Genomic DNA, 17,720 nt, shown 5'->3' with positions numbered 1-17,720 from the left:
TGGGGAGTGACGACAGCAGGCGGCCGAGCTCGGGTTGGTCGGCATGGAAGGGGCGGCGCAGCTTCTGAAAAGAGATTGGCCAGTCCGTTGCGGGCGGATGTGACGCCACGGCAAGCCGGCCGAAGATTGGCTGTGTTTGTGGGGAGGCCGGAAGCGGCGGTACGGAGGCCGAGCGGCGATTGGCTGGGGGTCATGGCCGGGAGCAGGCGGAAGCGGCGTCGGGGAGGCCGGAAGTGGCGGCGCGATGGAGCTGAGCGAGATGCTGTATAACAAGTCCGAGTACATCGAGACGGTGCGGGGCTTGCCGGGCGGGGGGAGCAGCGCGGGGAGCGCCGGGACCTGGCGGGGCGGGGCGGGACCGGACCGGCTCGGCTCGGCTCGGCTCGGCCCGGCCCGGCCCCGGCCCCGGCCCCGGCCCCTACCCCTGCCCCAGCCGGGGCGGGTGTCATCGTGCCGCAGCGCCGCTCTCAGGGCGGCGGGGCCATGGCAGCAGGTGCTGGGGCGGCGCCCGGGTCAGGCCCGTGTCCCCAGGATCCTGCCTCTGAGCGTGGCAGATGACGAACGGGGCCAGTATCGAGTGATCCATCCCGTCCTGCAGCCAGGGGTTTAGGGACGCCCAGAGCACGGGGTTGTGTCCCCGACCATCCTGGCTGACAGCCATCGATGGACCTAACCTCTGTGAACTTCCCTTGTGCTTTTTTGAACCTACTTATACTTTTGGCCTCCACAACATCCCCTGGTAACAAGTGCACAGCTTGACTGTGGGTTGTGTTGACTATTTTTGTTTGCCTTTTAATTTCAGCTGGCAGCCCCTCCTTCTTGTGTTACGGGAAGGGGTAAATAACACTTGCCTGTTCGCTTTCTCAACAGCTCTAGCACATCCTCCCTTAGTTCTCTCTTTTGAAGCTGAACAGTTCCTCTCATTTTAATCTCTCCTTGTGTGGAACCTGTTCTATACCCCTCGTAATTTCTGTTGTACTTTTCTGTACCTTTTCCAATTCTTATATACACACACACTCTTTCTTTCTCTATCTGAGATGGGGCGACCAGAACTGCATGCAGTACTCAAGGTGTGAGCGTACCATGGATTAATATAGGGGCATTATGATATTTTCTGTTTTATTAGTTGTCCCTTTTTTAATGATTCCCAACATTCTATTCACTTGACTGCAGCCGCACATTGAACAAATGTTTACAGAGAACTATCCATGATGACTCCCAAGATCTCTTTCTTGAGTGGTAACAGCTAATTTAGAACCCATTATTTTTTCCAATGTGCATCACTTTGCACTTATCAACATGAATTTCATCTGCCATTTGGTTGCCAAGTCACTCATTTTTTTAAAGAGCCCTTTGTAACTCTTTGTAGTCAACTTTGGACTTAACTATCTTGAGTAATTTAATATTTCCAAATTTTGCCACCTCACTGTTCATCCCCTTTCACCATCATTTATGAATATGTTGACAGCACAGGTCTCATTATAATTCCTTGGGGGACCCTGCTATTTGCCTATCTCCATTGTGAAAACTGATCATTTATTTCTATCCCTTTTTCCTATTGTTTAAGCAGTTACTGACCCATGAGAGAACCTTCCCTCTTATTCCATGAATGCTTAGTTTGCTTCGTTTCTCAGAACTCCCATGGGAGACATGGCCCTGTCCTAAGGAGCATCCAGTCCAAGGGCTGGTCTTGACAGATAGGTAAGGGATGATTGCAGAGCGGACGGGAGGATGTGGGTCCTGGTCTCTGCTCTGAACTAGCTGCACATAGGTTTTAGTGTACAAGGCATCCAGGCAACCCTTGGCTGTGAGAGCTCCCACTCCAGAAGAGCAGGCTGCACTGGGAGGCCCAAAAGAAGGAGTTATCTGAGATTTTAAAAGTCTCTTTTTCGTCTTAGTCAAGTTTTTGTTTTTCCTACTTGCAGGCCTCCAAATCAGGGGGCCTTAGGACAGAGGACTATGACGAGGGTGATGGCCTAGCACATCTATCACTTCTTCCTTGTATTCTTTAAATTACAATATTACAGTCCTGGAGCAGAGTCCCAGTGGAAGATTTACTGCCAGAAGAGAGCCTGAAGAAGAGATTCAGTGGAGGACAGTGGACTATTCTGCTGATACTACGTTGGATCTTGCCTAAGGACTAACATCCAGGAGTCCTGGAGGCAGCGTTAAAGCATTCTGTTTGCAAACTATTTGCTATAAAATTCTATAGTGAAGGTTCATTATAATAAAGTACCCCACACAATCCACAGGTATAATAAGATTTTTGTATCACAAGGATGTAATTTCTGTCATTGATCATCTCTCTGTCTCTTGGTTTCCCTCAGGCATCTGGCAACAAAGTCAGCAGACAGTCTGTGCTCTGTGGAAGCCAGAACATAGTTCTGAATGGAAAGGTGGGTAATACCAAGTCACTGGTGTACTTTTTGTAAAATTGAGCATTTCTGTGGTTTACAGTCAAACTCTCATGTGATAAATTGTATAATCAACTGACCACACTTCAGTTTGTTATGAAATATACTCAAGGCCAAATACCCAGTGTCAGTCAGATTAATATGGTACAGGAAAAAGGTTCTATACAATACAGTCTCTGAGAAGCCATGCCATGCAGTGATGTTGCATTCATCTTATGCAAGTGGTGTGCTCCCCAAATTATACATTTTATCTGGTATTATTTATATGATGATTTTACAAGTTGTATATATCTTTACATGTCACTAAAGTCTAACCCATCAGGTCCATCTCCTGGTTTTCCATCCCTGCCCATCCTGGATAACAGCTAGTGATGGACTTATACTCCATGAACCTATCTAGTTCTTTTTGTGTCCCAGTTCCCTAGTTTGTTGTCCTGTTTCTTCCTTATCTTTGCTTTGAATACTAGCATTCAAGGTACTGGTCCGTGAAGGTACTGCCCGAACTAGTACTAAGACATACAACAAATATATCTGTAGATGTGTGTGGATAATAGATATTAATAATATGATCAGTGTTTGTTGGCCAGCATATAATAGTCAACACATGGCACATGTAGCTTCCTTGCAAATGAGCTTTATATTTCTAACCCTTTGCCTTTCACATTATTTTTCGCTCCCAGATTTAGTTCCTAGTACTGTGTTCTTCTAGTGCAGTTCTCCTGATTCATCTCACATACTTATTTTATTGATCATTGTCATACTCTCTAATATTTTTTCTGTCAACTGGAAGGAAGTGTTAACTAATGCCTAGAACAGGATTCATAGATTCCAAGACCAGAAGGGAGCACTGTGATCATCTAGTCTGACCTCCTGCATAGCACAGGCCATAGAACTTCCCCAAAATAATTCCTAGAGCAGAGATTTTAGAATAATATTCAATCATGATTTTAAAAATGTGAGTGATGGAGAATCCACCATGACCCTGGGTAAATTGTTCCAGTGGTTCTCACTGTTAAAAATGTACATCTTATTTACAGTCTGAATTTATCTAGCTTCAACTTCTAGCTGTTGGATCAATTGCAGTATTGGGATCCAAAACCTCTGCACCCGCTGTGTAGCCTTTGGGCAAGCTGCTTAACCTTTCTGTGCCTCAGCCTGACTACTGGTGGAGTGGAGATAAGAACTGACCCCTTTGTATGGTGTCTTGAGGCTTCACTAATTTGTCTTGGGATGCTCTCATGAAAGGGACTTTAGCAGTGAATCTGCATTTTCTGTTCTCATTCATGTGGTTTGCTCTATAGGGCCACGATTCATATACTAATATGTGCCAGTGACAAAAGCTGGTGATCCTTGGGCCCAACGGAGCCCTGCTGGAAGATATAATTTAATTGAAGTTACACTAGTTGATCCATGTGGCCCTATATAGTATAATAAAGCTTACTGAAAACATTGGCAGAACTTGAACTCGTTTGGCTCTCTTTCTCTTGTTACCTAGACGATAGTTATGAATGATTGTATTATTCGTGGTGATCTGGCAAACGTAAGAGTTGGACGCCACTGTGTTGTGAAAAGCCGCAGTGTCATCAGGCCGCCTTTCAAGAAATTCAGCAAGGGGTAGGAGTTTCTATTTTTTCTGTGCTGTGCTGTGAGGCTTGTTAAACTGAAAGGTGACCTTAGACGCTTTGGATTTGCTAAGAGCTGAACTCAGGGGGACTGTTTCTGTTGCTACAGTTTTGTATAAATCCTCCTAAATCAGCATTTTATCCTATTCCCTGCTCTGCTTTGTGGGTCAGTAATCCTATCAAATTACAGCATGGAAGTCACTGGACTGAACTCAGAGACATAGGCGAAGGAGAGGCTGACCTATTTATTTTAAATGTACATATCTGCAATCTTTACATCTAAATATATTTTGCTAGTAGCTAGGATTCTTAAACAATTCTGTTTTAACTCTTCAGTTCACCTTTTAAAAATACTCGCGCAATGGGAAATACTTACTCCTTTTCTAAGTCTTGAATGCAGCCTGGGACTAGCACATACTCTTCCAGTGCACCTCAGCCAGATCTAACTATATTACTACCATATTTTAATAATGGCTATAAAGGAAGAATCTTGCATTGTACAATATATGTCTCAGATCTCTGGTACTGGAGATAACTAGGCTGGAATATTATTATTTGTCGGGTCTGTTTATTTGTCCCTTGGTGTCTGTGTTATTTAACATGCATGGAAAAACATCCCCAAACTGATCCATCAGGCTACTATACTTCCTTCTTTCAAGACCAGCCTCTGCCCTGGATGCAGTCTGTAAGAAACATCTATAAGATGCCTATAGGAAATCAGCTAGTTAATGATGGTTAGGTTGTAGAGCAGTTGAGGATACCAAGTGGTTGCTTATTTGTAACAGAAAAAGACGTGTATGTTCGTTTGTTACTTGTCATGTGTGGCCCAATCCTGCAATGAGAGGTGAACCAGGGATCCCTGCACTCACATGAAGCCCCAGTGGAGTCAGCTGGGCCCATCTGACTGCAGTGATTGCACATTGAGGGATCCAGGGCTTTAGATACTGTATTCCAGCCATAGTCTCCGAGGGTTGAGGAATTTCTAATATAAACTACATGCTTGAAATGAATTTAACTTTAAAATAGCCTGTCAGACTTACTTTCTGCATCAAAAGAAGCAAAATGGGCACAATCCTTTTTTTCCCTTTGCAGTTTACCTCTTATGACTAGTATCTAATATCTTGGCTGAAGCATTGGCAAAAGAAATCCCTTATAGATTCCCATGTCTAAATGCACACTCAGCCCACTGGCCTTTATTTAAATCTAATCTGAACATGGAGCTTTCCTTTGGGACCATGTATCAGCTATAGATATTTTGCATTAACCTTCATACCCAGTCATGGGCTATTATGGCCTTATCAATGTTTATCAGTGGATGGCTTTAAAAGGATTAAAATCACTTAATCATTATGAACTTTCAGACTTCACTGCTTTATTCTTCTCATTCCTGCTTCCCATTGGGGATCCTAATTCAAAATGCTTTAACAGGCAGCTGACCTAAAGCTTCTAAACAGCATGTTAAGCCCAGAAAATGTCAGACTTTGTGTGTTCATTGTCCTAGCTGTCTGCTTGGAATTGAATAGTTAAAATTCAGTATTCAAAAGAGAACAGATTTAATGTGTTGTTTTTTTTCCTCCTGTGGAGTTTTAAATACAGATAGTTGCTTCATTATTTGAGCCCATTTGTGACAGCCAGAGAGGTACTTCTGCCCTGAAAAGCTTATGGTCTGTTGGGGCAGCATCACAAACCAGTTAGTGTTAATGCTTTATTCAGCCATAGCCAGCTCTCAACCTCATTCCTTCTCCCTCTGGCACAAGAGACATGCAGGAAACAAAGCTGGAATGCATCATGTAACAATCTCTGGCCAGCAGCTCAGACAGCATAATTTAGAGCAGCTCTTGGGCTGCTGTTTTAGGCCCCATCCAGTCCCAGGAACAAAGGGGGTTTATAGCCACTTTTTTCCACCTTCCTTCCTGTAAGTAGAGCTCGGACAAACCCAGGGATTCAGACCTTAAATTGTTTTAAAAAACACCATCTTGGTGATATTTTCATATGGCCACAGAATCTTCTACTGTGACTGTTACAAGGTGCCTGGTTTGCAAACTGTAGCAGGACACAATTTAATTCATGAGCAAATGAATGAACACAGTCCATGGCTGTGTCCCTAGGGATGTCCTGCTCGAATGTCCTCAAACACTCCGATTCTAGCGCACTTCCTGAGCAGTAAAGTGTCTGGTGCACTGGTAACGCAGGCCCGTTAAAGAGCTGCTAGAGTTAGAAGGCAGCAATACTTGAACTTCTCCCAGTTTGTAACAAGCGAGCTGGAAGGATGGTCCAGTGGACCTGACACCCAGGTTCAATTCCCTGATACACCATAGGCTTCCTGTGTGACCTCCGGCAAGCCACACAGGCTCTCTGTGCCTCAGTTCCCCATCTGTGCAATGGGGAGAACAGCACTGCCCTGCTCAGGGGGGATGTTGAGAGGATAAATGCATTAAAAGATTGTGAAGCGCTTAGATATTGTGGAGACGAGGGCCAGATAAGGCAGAATGTCCATGAAGTCTTGGCTGGCAGGACCTACATATATCCTTGCAGGCTGCTTTGGCTTCTCCTTGTTGTCCCCTTCCCTCTCTCTCCCTGCACTAACTCCTATTGTAAGCAGTTAATGGCTATCAGCTAGCCTGGTTTGAAAAGTTGCTTGATCATCATGAGGAATTAATATAAAATGCACCATTACTGGCCGCCTCTGTCTTGGCTCCAGGCCCTGCCTTTGGCAAGCTGGTGGGGGTGGGGACACTTACATGATTTTGGGTTTAATGCTATTGTGGATTCATCAGTGCTGCAGAGCCTGAGCAAATAACCCCTTCTCCTTCTCCAGAGTTGCTTTCTTCCCTCTCCACATTGGTGATCATGTCTTTATAGAAGAAGACTGCGTTGTCAATGCAGCCCAGATTGGCTCCTACGTTCACATAGGCAAGAACTGTGTCATTGTAAGTACACATGGTCAGTCTTTCTTTAAACCCCTCAAATACAGTTAAGAAATTGTACTTCCTTTTGCTGGCTCAGAGCATCAGGGAAATTCCCATCCTTGGGTTAAGAGAGATGGACTAATTTTGGATTGGACCAGAAGTTCCCATACACTGGAACAGATGCTAGCCAGGGGTGATCTCTATTGCCTTGAACGGTCCCCACTTTGATCACTGTCCTCATGTAACAACCCTCCCTCAGCTTGGAGTGTGAAAACTCTTTGAGGGCAGAGACTGTGCTCTTTTGTATTGAGAATGCTTCTAAAGTGAAGGTGCTACCAAAAATGTAACGGGTCCCTCAGCTTCTGGGCTAGATATAAAGGTGGAGCTTAGCATGAGGAGTCTGTGCTGGATCCCAATGCACCTGTGCTGCATGCCTCCCACTCAGGTGTGTACGCGCTCTGCTCTGTGATAGAGCTTGAGATTGGGCTTTGGTGAAGGCCAGAGCGCACACAGCTGACTGGGAAACAGCAAGTGCTAGCGGTGTTCTGAAATTGACACAGTAACTTAGGTCTGGGAAGCCTTGAATAATAGGCCTAAGGCAAGTGTGGGGTTTGCCTGACCATGGCCAGGGGGGTCACTTGTGTAATTGACTATGCAGTTAGTGACACTGCCTTATTTTAGTTGAGAATAACTTCTGAATTCTACATTTATACCCACTGATAATACTAGATCCTGCAGCTTACTCCGCTGCTTCAGAGGAAGAAAGGCAGCCTGCCAGTAGAAGTTCAGATTAACACTAGATCTTTTTCATCACAGACATCAAACACTGCAAAGCCACATTTTCTTCTGCTCCACACAAAACGTGGAGTTGGGGGAGGTGCCAGCATGTACTACCTGGAAATGATCAGAGCTAGCTGGGAAGGCAGGAATGAGCCAGTGGTACAAAGAGGGCAGAATGCAATAATGTCTTTAAATGGCTTGAGCTTGACAGCCGGCAAAAATGGGGGTGAGTGTAATTAAATGAGGTAAAAGTAACCTTATTACCTGAGACACCTTCAGTTTCTTCTCTCCAAGAGTAGCTGGTGCAGGCAGGAGAGGCCCCAAGGGCTCCTTTTTCGGAGCCCATGTCCCAAGGGTATCTCTCTCCCTCTCTCAAGGCAAACCAGGCTGGAAGACATTAGAAAAGCCTCATGACATACAATGGTATTGTGAGGCCTCTATAGCTCCTATCTGCCTGGAATGAATGGCCAACAAATGACTCCCATTAGGAATGGCTTTCTATATCAGTTGGCAGTTTATCATCAAGATTAATGTGCAGTTTGCTGTATCATCATTCAGTTAAACGAATATATGGAGCACTAATTGCTAATCGTTTCAGACAGGCTGCCAAGCGTCTTTGAACAGGGTGACTCTTTCAAAAAGGTTAATGTCCTGAGTTGCATTAAATAGTGCAGCAATTTCAGTCTAATCGCTGTTGCCTGTTTCAAAAACATGCGTGTTCTTTTCAAACATTGTGTTTACACAAGGCTAGACAAGTGGACGTTCCTATTAATTGCTATTTGTTTCTGGGCTTTGTCTGCCTCTGTAAGCCAAATAAGAGCAGTTGGATTGTCAGCATGCATTAGGAATTGTTGATGTCAGGGTATCCAGAGGAGAGTGCACTTTTCACAGAGGTACAAGTGGAGCTCAGCACAGGTATAGATAATGCCATACAGCCAAGGTTATTGACTACTGCAGTGGGGAATATTTTGCCCAGTTCCTACATGGTTAGGACTACCAATTCCCACTTGAATATCTACTTACCTGAAGTGACTTGTTTTAATATGCAAATCCCTACTATGCATTTATGAGGAACACACAGATTTTTCCACACAAAAGACAATCTCTGCTAGTATGTGTTGATCTGTAAAACATGAAAGATTGCCATGTATGTTAATGAACAAAAAGTTATTGTTGGCCAAACCTACATAAAACATTTTAATTCCAGCCCGAAGTGTATGAAAGCAAAGAGAGAGACTAGTAACTCTGTACTGAGTGCACTAATGATTTCTAGACCGCCAGCATGGCAGTAAGGGCTTATCTATACTAAACAGTTTTGCTGCTTTAATTATGCTGATATAATTTAAGGGGCATTTGCTGTTTTGTATCGATGGAGTATAAGGGCAACATACCAGTATAGCTAATTTTGCTTCCCAAAGCAGAAATAAGTTATGCTCATATAAGATAACTTTTATCCAGTATAATTGCATCCATACTAGGGCTTATACCAGGACTACTATTGGTAAAAAAAAAAAAATCACCCACCTAGTTATGCTGGTGTAACTTCTAGTATAGACCAGGCCTAGTAGTGAAATCAGCAATCCGAGCTGAGAGGAGACGAACCCTGGGCTGCAGGCAGATATCTTGCTTCTTACAAACAGCCCTCGCAGCAGCTCTGACTAATCGAGAGCAGTCAGATTCACTTCTGAATATTAGAGACATGAGTAGGAGTACGACAAAGCATGTTTCTGTTGTTATACAATCAAACGGAATCTGGTCTGTGTTTTAGGGTCGTAGGTGTGTTTTGAAAGACTGCTGCAAAATTCTAGCCAACACAGTTCTACCCCCTGAAACTGTGGTCCCACCTTTTACAGTCTTTTCAGGCTGCCCAGGTAAAGTCCATTTAATTTTACTTCCAGTATAAATTCAGCTAACGTATATCCTGATATTTAAAAGAAATACAACACATTGATGTGGAGAAGGCCAGGTAGGCTCCTTGGTTGCACTGTCTTATAGTAAGAGAGGGGAGGGGGGAGGGAAGTGCTCAGATAAATGAAAAGGAGCAATTCTAACCAATGGAACTCACTGTCTCAGGATATTATTGGGAGAGGAGTTCAGGATGAGTAAGCATAGCATCTGCACATTCAGTAGCTAGGCTAATACAGCTAGGGCCTGTCAGTCTGATTGCCAGCTCAGACCATTCTTAGTTACGGAATCACTTCCCAGCAGAGCTCAGAATCAGCAACGTGGCCTATCAAGCATCCAGCATTCCACAGGCAGTTCTGCTTTGAAATCAAGAAAGAGTCTCCTCTTCTCTCCCATATGATCTGGATTTGCAGGTGCCTCCATAAACACAGCTGGAGAGAATTCTGTTAGACCACTGTGCATGTGCTACCTGCATGGGCAGATGCTCCAAACTAAAGCCTGTGAATGCTCCTGTTAGACTACCCATCTGTGCTGGTACGGAGCCCACCCTAACAGCACTGCTGACCATACCGGCGGTGTAAATGTTCCAGTCATTTGGAAACAGCCGTGCTGGAAAGGTCAATGTAACCTTTGTTCCCTTGGTTACTAGCCTTTCTTTAGGAAAGAGCTTTCATGACCCTTGTTTATCTAGGGTGGGTGTAAGCCATGAAGGGATCTAGCTGGAGACAGGCTGCTTTACTGCATCTCATGGGGAAGCCACACTATTGTGTTGATCTACATGAGAGCAGTGTCCCTACACAAGCCCATCGGTTGCTGTTTAACCTGCAGTATATAGAGCATAAATACTAGTGGAGAAGCTGAATAAAACTCTCCCAGGCTCATTGCTTCCCAAGAGAACATGTGCACTCACGCTCCTCTTGATTTTTCAGGGCTCTTCTCTGGAGAACTCCCAGAATGCACCCAAGAGCTGATGATGGATGTTACAAAGAGCTATTACCAGAAGTTCTTGCCACTTACTCAGGTCTAGTAGCCTATTTACTGTGTTTCAGAGACGGAAAGTCACTACAGGGAGCTTTGGGGAGGGGAGGGATGTTTAGTGAGCTCTGCTGTTTGGAGTGGCATGTCCTCACTCTGTGTTGTTAACGCTATAGCTCCAGCAAGCAGAACCTTGTGAAAAGTTGCTGTGCCATGTTTAAACTTGGTTTATTTACTCAAATGTATTTTGTTCCATATTGTCTGTGAGCTGCACCAGTAAATGTTTTGGGGTTGGAGTGCAGTTACAATTCCCGCTAGACTAATGCTTCCTGCTGCTGTTGAGCAATGAGGCAGGACCCTACTGTAAATACTTCCTAGCCAAAGTGAATCGCACATATCTGTTCTATTCAGCCTGACAGTGTGTCTGGCTGTTAGAAATAACCTTCGCTCTCGAACAGAGAGGCTGTGTGGCCAGCATCCTCATTAAGAGTGACTACTGTAAATACTTACTAAGAGCCAGGATTTTCCTTCATCTCCCCTCTAGCCCATGGACCAAGATTCTCTCCCGCGCTAAGAATAGAACATCTTCTGCCTCCCTTAGCTCACTTCAAAGCTTTCAGTAGCGTAGCTTCCCTGACTCCTACCCCACAGAGCCTGGGCTTTCTCTGCCCTGTCTGAAGGGAAACGTCTCACCAGCTGGTAACTTCTAGCAGTAGAGACATTTACCTCCACTAATCCTAAACGCCTTGCAGGGTTAGTTTTCATGGCTGAGCATCATGCAGCTCAGTCTCAGCTGGGATTATGGAAAGAGGATGCCCTCTGCTGCACTGAATTATCTGAAACCAAGAGTGGGGGAGTGTGGCATTTATCCAGGTTTGCGGTACTGCATGGGGCAGAGCCTGTTGGCAGCTCTTACTTGCAGTGTAAAACTGTAACATGAAAAAATCAAAAATCTCTAGAAAAAGTAGGGAGTGGCATTTTGGGCACTGTTCAGCAGACACTAGGCATAATTCTTATGGAGGTAGCCTGTGTGCCTAACTCACATGAGGCTACAAACTCCACACACCTGACTCCTGTAGGGTGGGCCCTGCCAAGGATAAACAGAGTCTCTTTTTGTTAGATTGTATTCAACCTTAGCATTACCCCTTCCCTGCTGAATGTGGGGGCCTCTGGGTGGTCTCCTGCACTGACTGGGGAGCCAGGGTGCATGGCAATAGTGTTGTAGGTGTGTGGTGGTGAGAATAGCAGCAAAGGGCCTTTAGCTGTTTTGTATCACGTAGGGCTCTGATACACATTAACTAACTAGCAGCTATATAAATACTACCTGTGTTGTAACTACGGTTAATCAAATGTAACACCACTGTCTGGGTTGTTTGTATTTTTTACTGTACATAAATTAAAAGCCTCTTATATGGGTCAAGTGACTTGAAAGTTGTAACTTTCCAAATCAAATTGCTCTGAAAGCAGAGTAAGCTGTCTGCCAAGGGCACTGAGTTCCTGCTGTGTTGATGGACTCATTCCACATTCTATTGTTCAAAGAGAGGCACCTGAGCTATTACCAGGCATTTAGTTTGAGTGCATTAAAGAGCCTCTTGCATCACCAGAAACAGAATAACTTGTGCTGTTGCTGTCTGTTTCACCTATATACCTAGAAACAGAAAAATAAAAATCTAGGGCCACTGACGGGAAACTGTCCTGAAAAACTCTGATAAACACCTACCGACCTCGCACAAAACTGTTCGCTCAGCTTTAATGTGATAACAGGCTCCAGCCAAAAAATACTACTAACTCCAGCCAGGTAGAGAACGGAAGGTGGGTATAAACAGTTGCATGAAGGTAAGAACCCTCCAGTTTTGCCAAGTACAATTAAAAAAGGCAGTTAGAGGCAAAGGCATCCTTTAAAAACTGGAATTCCAACCCTAGTGAGGAAAACAGAAAGGAACATAAAGTCTGGCAAAACAAGTATAATTAGGCAGGTCAAAAAAGGATTTAAAAAGCAACTAGCAAAAGACAAACTAACAGCAGTTTTTGTTTTTAACTATATCAGAAGCAGAAGGCCTGTCAAACAATCAGTGGGGCCACTGGAAGATTGAAGTGCTAAAGAGCAGTCAGGGAAGACAAGGCCAGTGTGGAGAAGCTAAATGAATGCTTTGCATTGGTCTTCACTGCAGAGGGGGCGAGGGAGATTCCCACACCTGAGCCATTCCTTTCTAGGTGACAAATCTGAGAAAATTTCCCCGATTGAGGTGTCAATAGCTGAGTTTTTGGAACAAATTGACTAATTAAACAGTAATAGGTCACCAGCGTCTGATGGTTTTCACCCACGAGTTCTGAAGGAACTTGTATGTGAAGTTGCAAAACTACTAACTGTGGCATGTAACCTATTGCTTCAATCAGCCTCTGTACCAGGTGACTGGAGGATAGCTAATGTGTCTCTGATTTTTAAAAAAGGCTTCCGAGATAATCCTGGCAATTGCAGGCTGGGAGACTTGACTTCAATACCAGGCAAATTGGTTGAAACTCTAGTAAAGAACAGAATTATCAAACACATGGATGGACATGATGTGTTGGGGGGAAAGTCAACACAGCTTTTGTAAAGGGAAATCACGCCTCACCAATCTACTAGAATTCTTTGAGGTTGTCAACATGCATGTGAATAAGAGTGATACAGTGTATATGGATTGTCAGAAAGCCTTTGATGAGGTCCCTCACCAAAAGCTCTTAAGCAAAGTGAGCAGTCATGGAATGAGAGGGGAAAGTTGTCTCATGGATCAGTAACTGGTTACAAAATAGGAAACAAAGGGTAGACTAAATGGACAGTTTTCAGAATGGAGAGAGGTAAACAGCAGGATCCCCCAAGGATCTGTACTGGGACCGGTTCAACATATTCATAAATGATCTTGCAGAAGGGTATTAGAGTGGTAGTCGTGTTAGTCTGTATCAACAGAAGGGGTACACAGGGAGGTGGCAAAGTTTGCAGATGATACAGAATTACTCAAGATAATTAAATCCAAAGCTGTGAAGAGTTAAAAAAGGATCTCTGAAAATTGGGTTATTGGGCAACAAAATGGCAGATGAAATTCAGTTTTCAGTGCAAAGTAATGCATATTGGAAAAAAATAATCCCAACTATACATACAAAATGCTGGGGACTAAATTATCTGTAACCACTCAAGAAAAATTTTGGAGTCCTCATGGTTAGTTCTCTGTAACAATTTGCTCAGTGTGCAGCAGCAGTCAAAAAAACTAACAGAATGCTAGGAACCATTAGGTACTGTATGCAGTTCTAGTCAACCCATTTCAAAAAATGTATTAAAATTAGAAAAATGTACAGAAAAGGTCAACAAAAATTATTAGGGGTATGGACCAACTTCCATATGTGGAGAGATTAAAGAAGACAAGACTTCATCTTAAAGAAAATAACATGACTGAGGGGGGGATATCATAGAGGTCAATACATCCTAAATAGTGTGGAGAAAGTGAATAGGAAAGTGTTATTTACGCCTTCACACAACACAAGAACCAGGCGTCACCCACTAAAATTAACAGGCAGCAGGTTTAAAACAAACATAAGGAAGTCCTACTTCACAGAACACACAGTTAGCTTGCAGAACTCGTTGCCAGGGGATGTTGTGAAGGGTAAAGTAAAAGTAAAAGAATTAGAGAAGTCCATGGAGGTTAGGCCCATCAACGGCTATCGCCAGGATGGTCAGGGATGCAGCCCCGTGCTCTGGGTGTCCATAAACCTCCAAACTGGGACTGGACGACAGAGTATGCATCAGTTGATAAATTTCCCTGTTCTGTTCGTGCCCTTTGAAGTCCCTGGCACTGGCTGCTGTCAGAAGCCAGGATACTGGGCTAGATGGACCCATTGGTCCAATGCAATGTGGCCGTTTTTATATTCTTAATCCCTTGGAGTTAATTGAAAAGTCACACTTGTAAGGAAACCAAATGCAGTGTGGAGCCTTGCCACAAAATGAGCCCCACTGACAGGCAGTGAGTTTCAAGTCTGAAGAGCTGATGCCAATTGCCCACTTTAGCTTTAATTCCTCCCACCCACCCTTAAAGAGTAGGGAAATAAAGAAGAGCCCTGCTGCTAGAAGGGGAGTGAAGAGATTGTTTCTGAAACAGGCAGCCAGCCACAACTGTAGCCCACACTTATCCTTAATGGGGAGGTGTAGGTTATGGAGACTCCATCTCCCAGCATGCCATATTTCAGCTGGAACTGTGGTAGTCCTGTCTCTTGAGAGCTAGGGTGTCTATCCTCAGGTGTTATCCTAATTCCAATTTGGTAATTGCATTCTGCCTACATCAGTTATCTCGGAAATGTTAGTTGGATACAGCATCCTTTGGTTCCTGTCACTTTACCAAGGTGCACTGTTAAACAGCCATGTTCCACCCGCCTCCACCCTGAGCAACAGGTGAGATGATATCTACAGCTGTATGCAATGGCCCTGCAGCACGAGGCTTTCTTACCCTGATTATTGTTACTAGAAATGAGAGTCCGGAGGGTACCCAGCCCATTTTAAAATCCAGCCAGTTCCTCTCTCCAGCCCTGAAGTGTGAGCACCTCCAACCCTCTGCAACAGTTCCTTGTTGCTGCCTCAAGCACTTGGCAATGCCCCTGTTTTCTTCTGACACTAATTTTCTAGGAGGGTGGGATTCTTTTTCTGCCTGCTCCTCAGCCCAGCCAACACTGGCAGGCCCCCTGAGATCTGATTTTACATGAGAGCTAAAATGACACAGGGTTGGTGTAGTGGCTGTTGGATCCTCCAGTGCTGTGGTCCTGTTAAGCCCTGTCTACACGGGGCTTCAAAAAGAGCATGTTTTTGGTTTAAACCCATTCAAGGGGTATCTTAATACTTGGTTCTGTATTGGCGAACCAAGATCCATTCAGTGGGTGCGACTGTATTTAAGTAGAGTTTAAGACAGGGGTTCTCAACCTGGAGGTCGGGACCCCTCGGGGGGTCGCAGAGTCATTACATGGGGGGGTTGCGAGCTGTCAACCTCCACCCCAAACCCCGCTTGCCTCCAACATTTATAATGGTGTTAAATATATTAAAAAGAGTGTTTTAATTTATTTGGGGGGTCGCACTCAGAGGCTTGTAATGTGAAAGGGATCACCAATAAAAAAGTTTGAGACCCACTGGTTTAATTAGGATGACCCAGATGTTAAGGGGAAAATATAGGGACTGCCGCAAGGGGGTGTTTTTTTGTTTTTTTACACTCACTCGTCCGGGAATTTGGCAGCAATTCAGCGAAGAGTCCTTCAGTCGCGGACAGTCTTCAGCAGGGGGTAATAAATGTTGCTGCCAAAGACAGAAGCACCTGCCACCGAAATACCACTGAAGACCGTCCACAACTGAAGGACTCTCTGCCGAATTGCTGCCAAAGACCAGGAAGCAAAATATCGAGACAAATGGCTTCCTGGCCATACTCTGGTCAGGACGTGGGACAAACTCCTCAAAATTGGGTTATCGGGACGTCTGGTCACCCTGGGTTTAAGAAACCCTGTGAAACTGGGCCTGGAGCCAGATGTCGCTGGACGCTTAAAGAGCTCTACTGTACATTTCTCTTTTGAGTCACCTTGCCTGGGTTTAGTGTGATGAAAAGGTGATAGTGGGCCAGGGCCTGCTGCCTTTTCACCTGAGCAGAGCAAGTATTAAGTCAGATGTTCTTTGCATGGGAGGACATTGTGTCCTGTTGCTAAGTGAGCTTAACTGCTGAAAGGATTTGATCCTCCAGTCTATTCCCCTCATGGCCTCTCCATAGAGAAGCAGGAGCTATGTACTCTGCAGCTGCCATGATACAGGCACATAGATTGTTGCCTGGAAGATCACATGCCCCAACACACTTAAACTACTGAGCTGCTTGCATGATCACATGGAGGTTAGACACTGAGTAGCTGCAGTAACATGTTAAGTCACATTGCAGAGTGGCACCCAGGCTACCAACCGTCTCTTTGCTGACTGACCAAGGCAGCTCTGTGCTTGACAAGAAGGGTCCAGCTCTAGGCGTGCTACCATGATGTCCACTTCAGAGTTTCAACACAACACAGGGCATTTCACAAGGATTTCTTGATTGGTGACCACACCTGGGCATCAGGAAGTTAGGGAAGGAAGACTAAATAAAGGGGAAAACCCCGTTGGAAGATGGGAGCTACTTTTGGGGTGTGGAATTAAGGGGGTGTGGTCAAAAGCCATTTGGATGAGCTATGGGACCTGCCATGCTTCCCCCCACACCTGGCTAGAGCTGCCTAGTGCTGTGGTGTGTTAGCACAGCTGTCCAGCCAGGGGCCTGCAGTTGCAGCGCTGTCCAGGCGCATGTCCGCCTGGAATCCCCTTTTACCATGCTGAGCTGCCACACTGCTGCCTCAATGACCATCTGTTTTGTTGTCTTTGTTAAGGTGGCCTCTGCCAGGGCCTAAAGACCAAGTCACCAGCGAAGACCTCACAAATGCAGCCCTGTTAAAATCCCCCAGATCTGGCCCTTTTAACCTCCATCCTCTGGAGCATCGCTCTGTCCAGGCTCGTCTCTGAACCTCTGCCTGCTGGCTAGCTGCACTGGCTGGAATGATGAAGTGTCCCTAGGTTGGTGCCTGCCACCACTGCCTCTTGGGAGTTGTTGTTTCCTGATATCTACAATTAGCCTGATACAGTAGAATGAACCACAACTTCCATGAGGAGGCTTTGCTGCACAGACCTGGAGCAAACGGCCGCAGTGGAGCTAGTTGGCTTTGCGGGCAATGGAGACTCTGCTAGTGGATTCCTCTGTTCGGGAACCTTTTAAAAACATTCTCACTTGCTTAAACAATAAACCAGCCCTGCATTCTGCCACCATACTGCTTTGTGGGCCACAAATTGCATTACATTCAGCATTACACCATGCTCGCGTGCTTTGTTTGAAATATAAACACTGCTCAGAAACGGAACAAAATCAGAGCTTTAGGAAGCCGCCTTCTCCCAGCCTGTGCTTCTGGGATAGCTGGGGTCAGCCACAAAGGAGCTTTCACTATCACTCCAAGCCTTAGGAGCACTGGGTAAGTGCTGGTTATCAAGGGCCCTGACACGAGACGGAATGGGCCCCAGGAGCATTGCTGGGGGTCAGACCTGCTCT

The 17,720-nt window shown here is 45.0% G+C and overlaps 1 protein-coding gene across 1 annotated transcript; it reads left to right on the top strand.

Moving 5' to 3' along the window:
- Window positions 1-164: 164 nt before the first annotated feature.
- On the top strand, window positions 165-17,445 carry DCTN5 (dynactin subunit 5). The gene is made up of 8 exons (XM_050968635.1): window positions 165-189; window positions 235-292; window positions 2,328-2,396; window positions 3,910-4,028; window positions 6,855-6,966; window positions 9,494-9,596; window positions 10,560-10,651; window positions 17,011-17,445. Exons 2-8 carry the CDS (start codon window positions 245-247, stop codon window positions 17,029-17,031), a joined length of 564 nt encoding a protein of 187 aa, XP_050824592.1. The 5' UTR covers window positions 165-189; window positions 235-244; the 3' UTR covers window positions 17,032-17,445.
- The last annotated feature ends 275 nt before the right edge of the window (window positions 17,446-17,720 follow it).

The sequence above is a fragment of the Gopherus flavomarginatus genome, chromosome 9 (genome assembly GCF_025201925.1).
Source record: "Gopherus flavomarginatus isolate rGopFla2 chromosome 9, rGopFla2.mat.asm, whole genome shotgun sequence".
Classification (NCBI taxonomy): Eukaryota; Metazoa; Chordata; order Testudines; family Testudinidae; genus Gopherus; species Gopherus flavomarginatus.
This window is presented reverse-complemented; position numbering and strand designations above follow the sequence as displayed.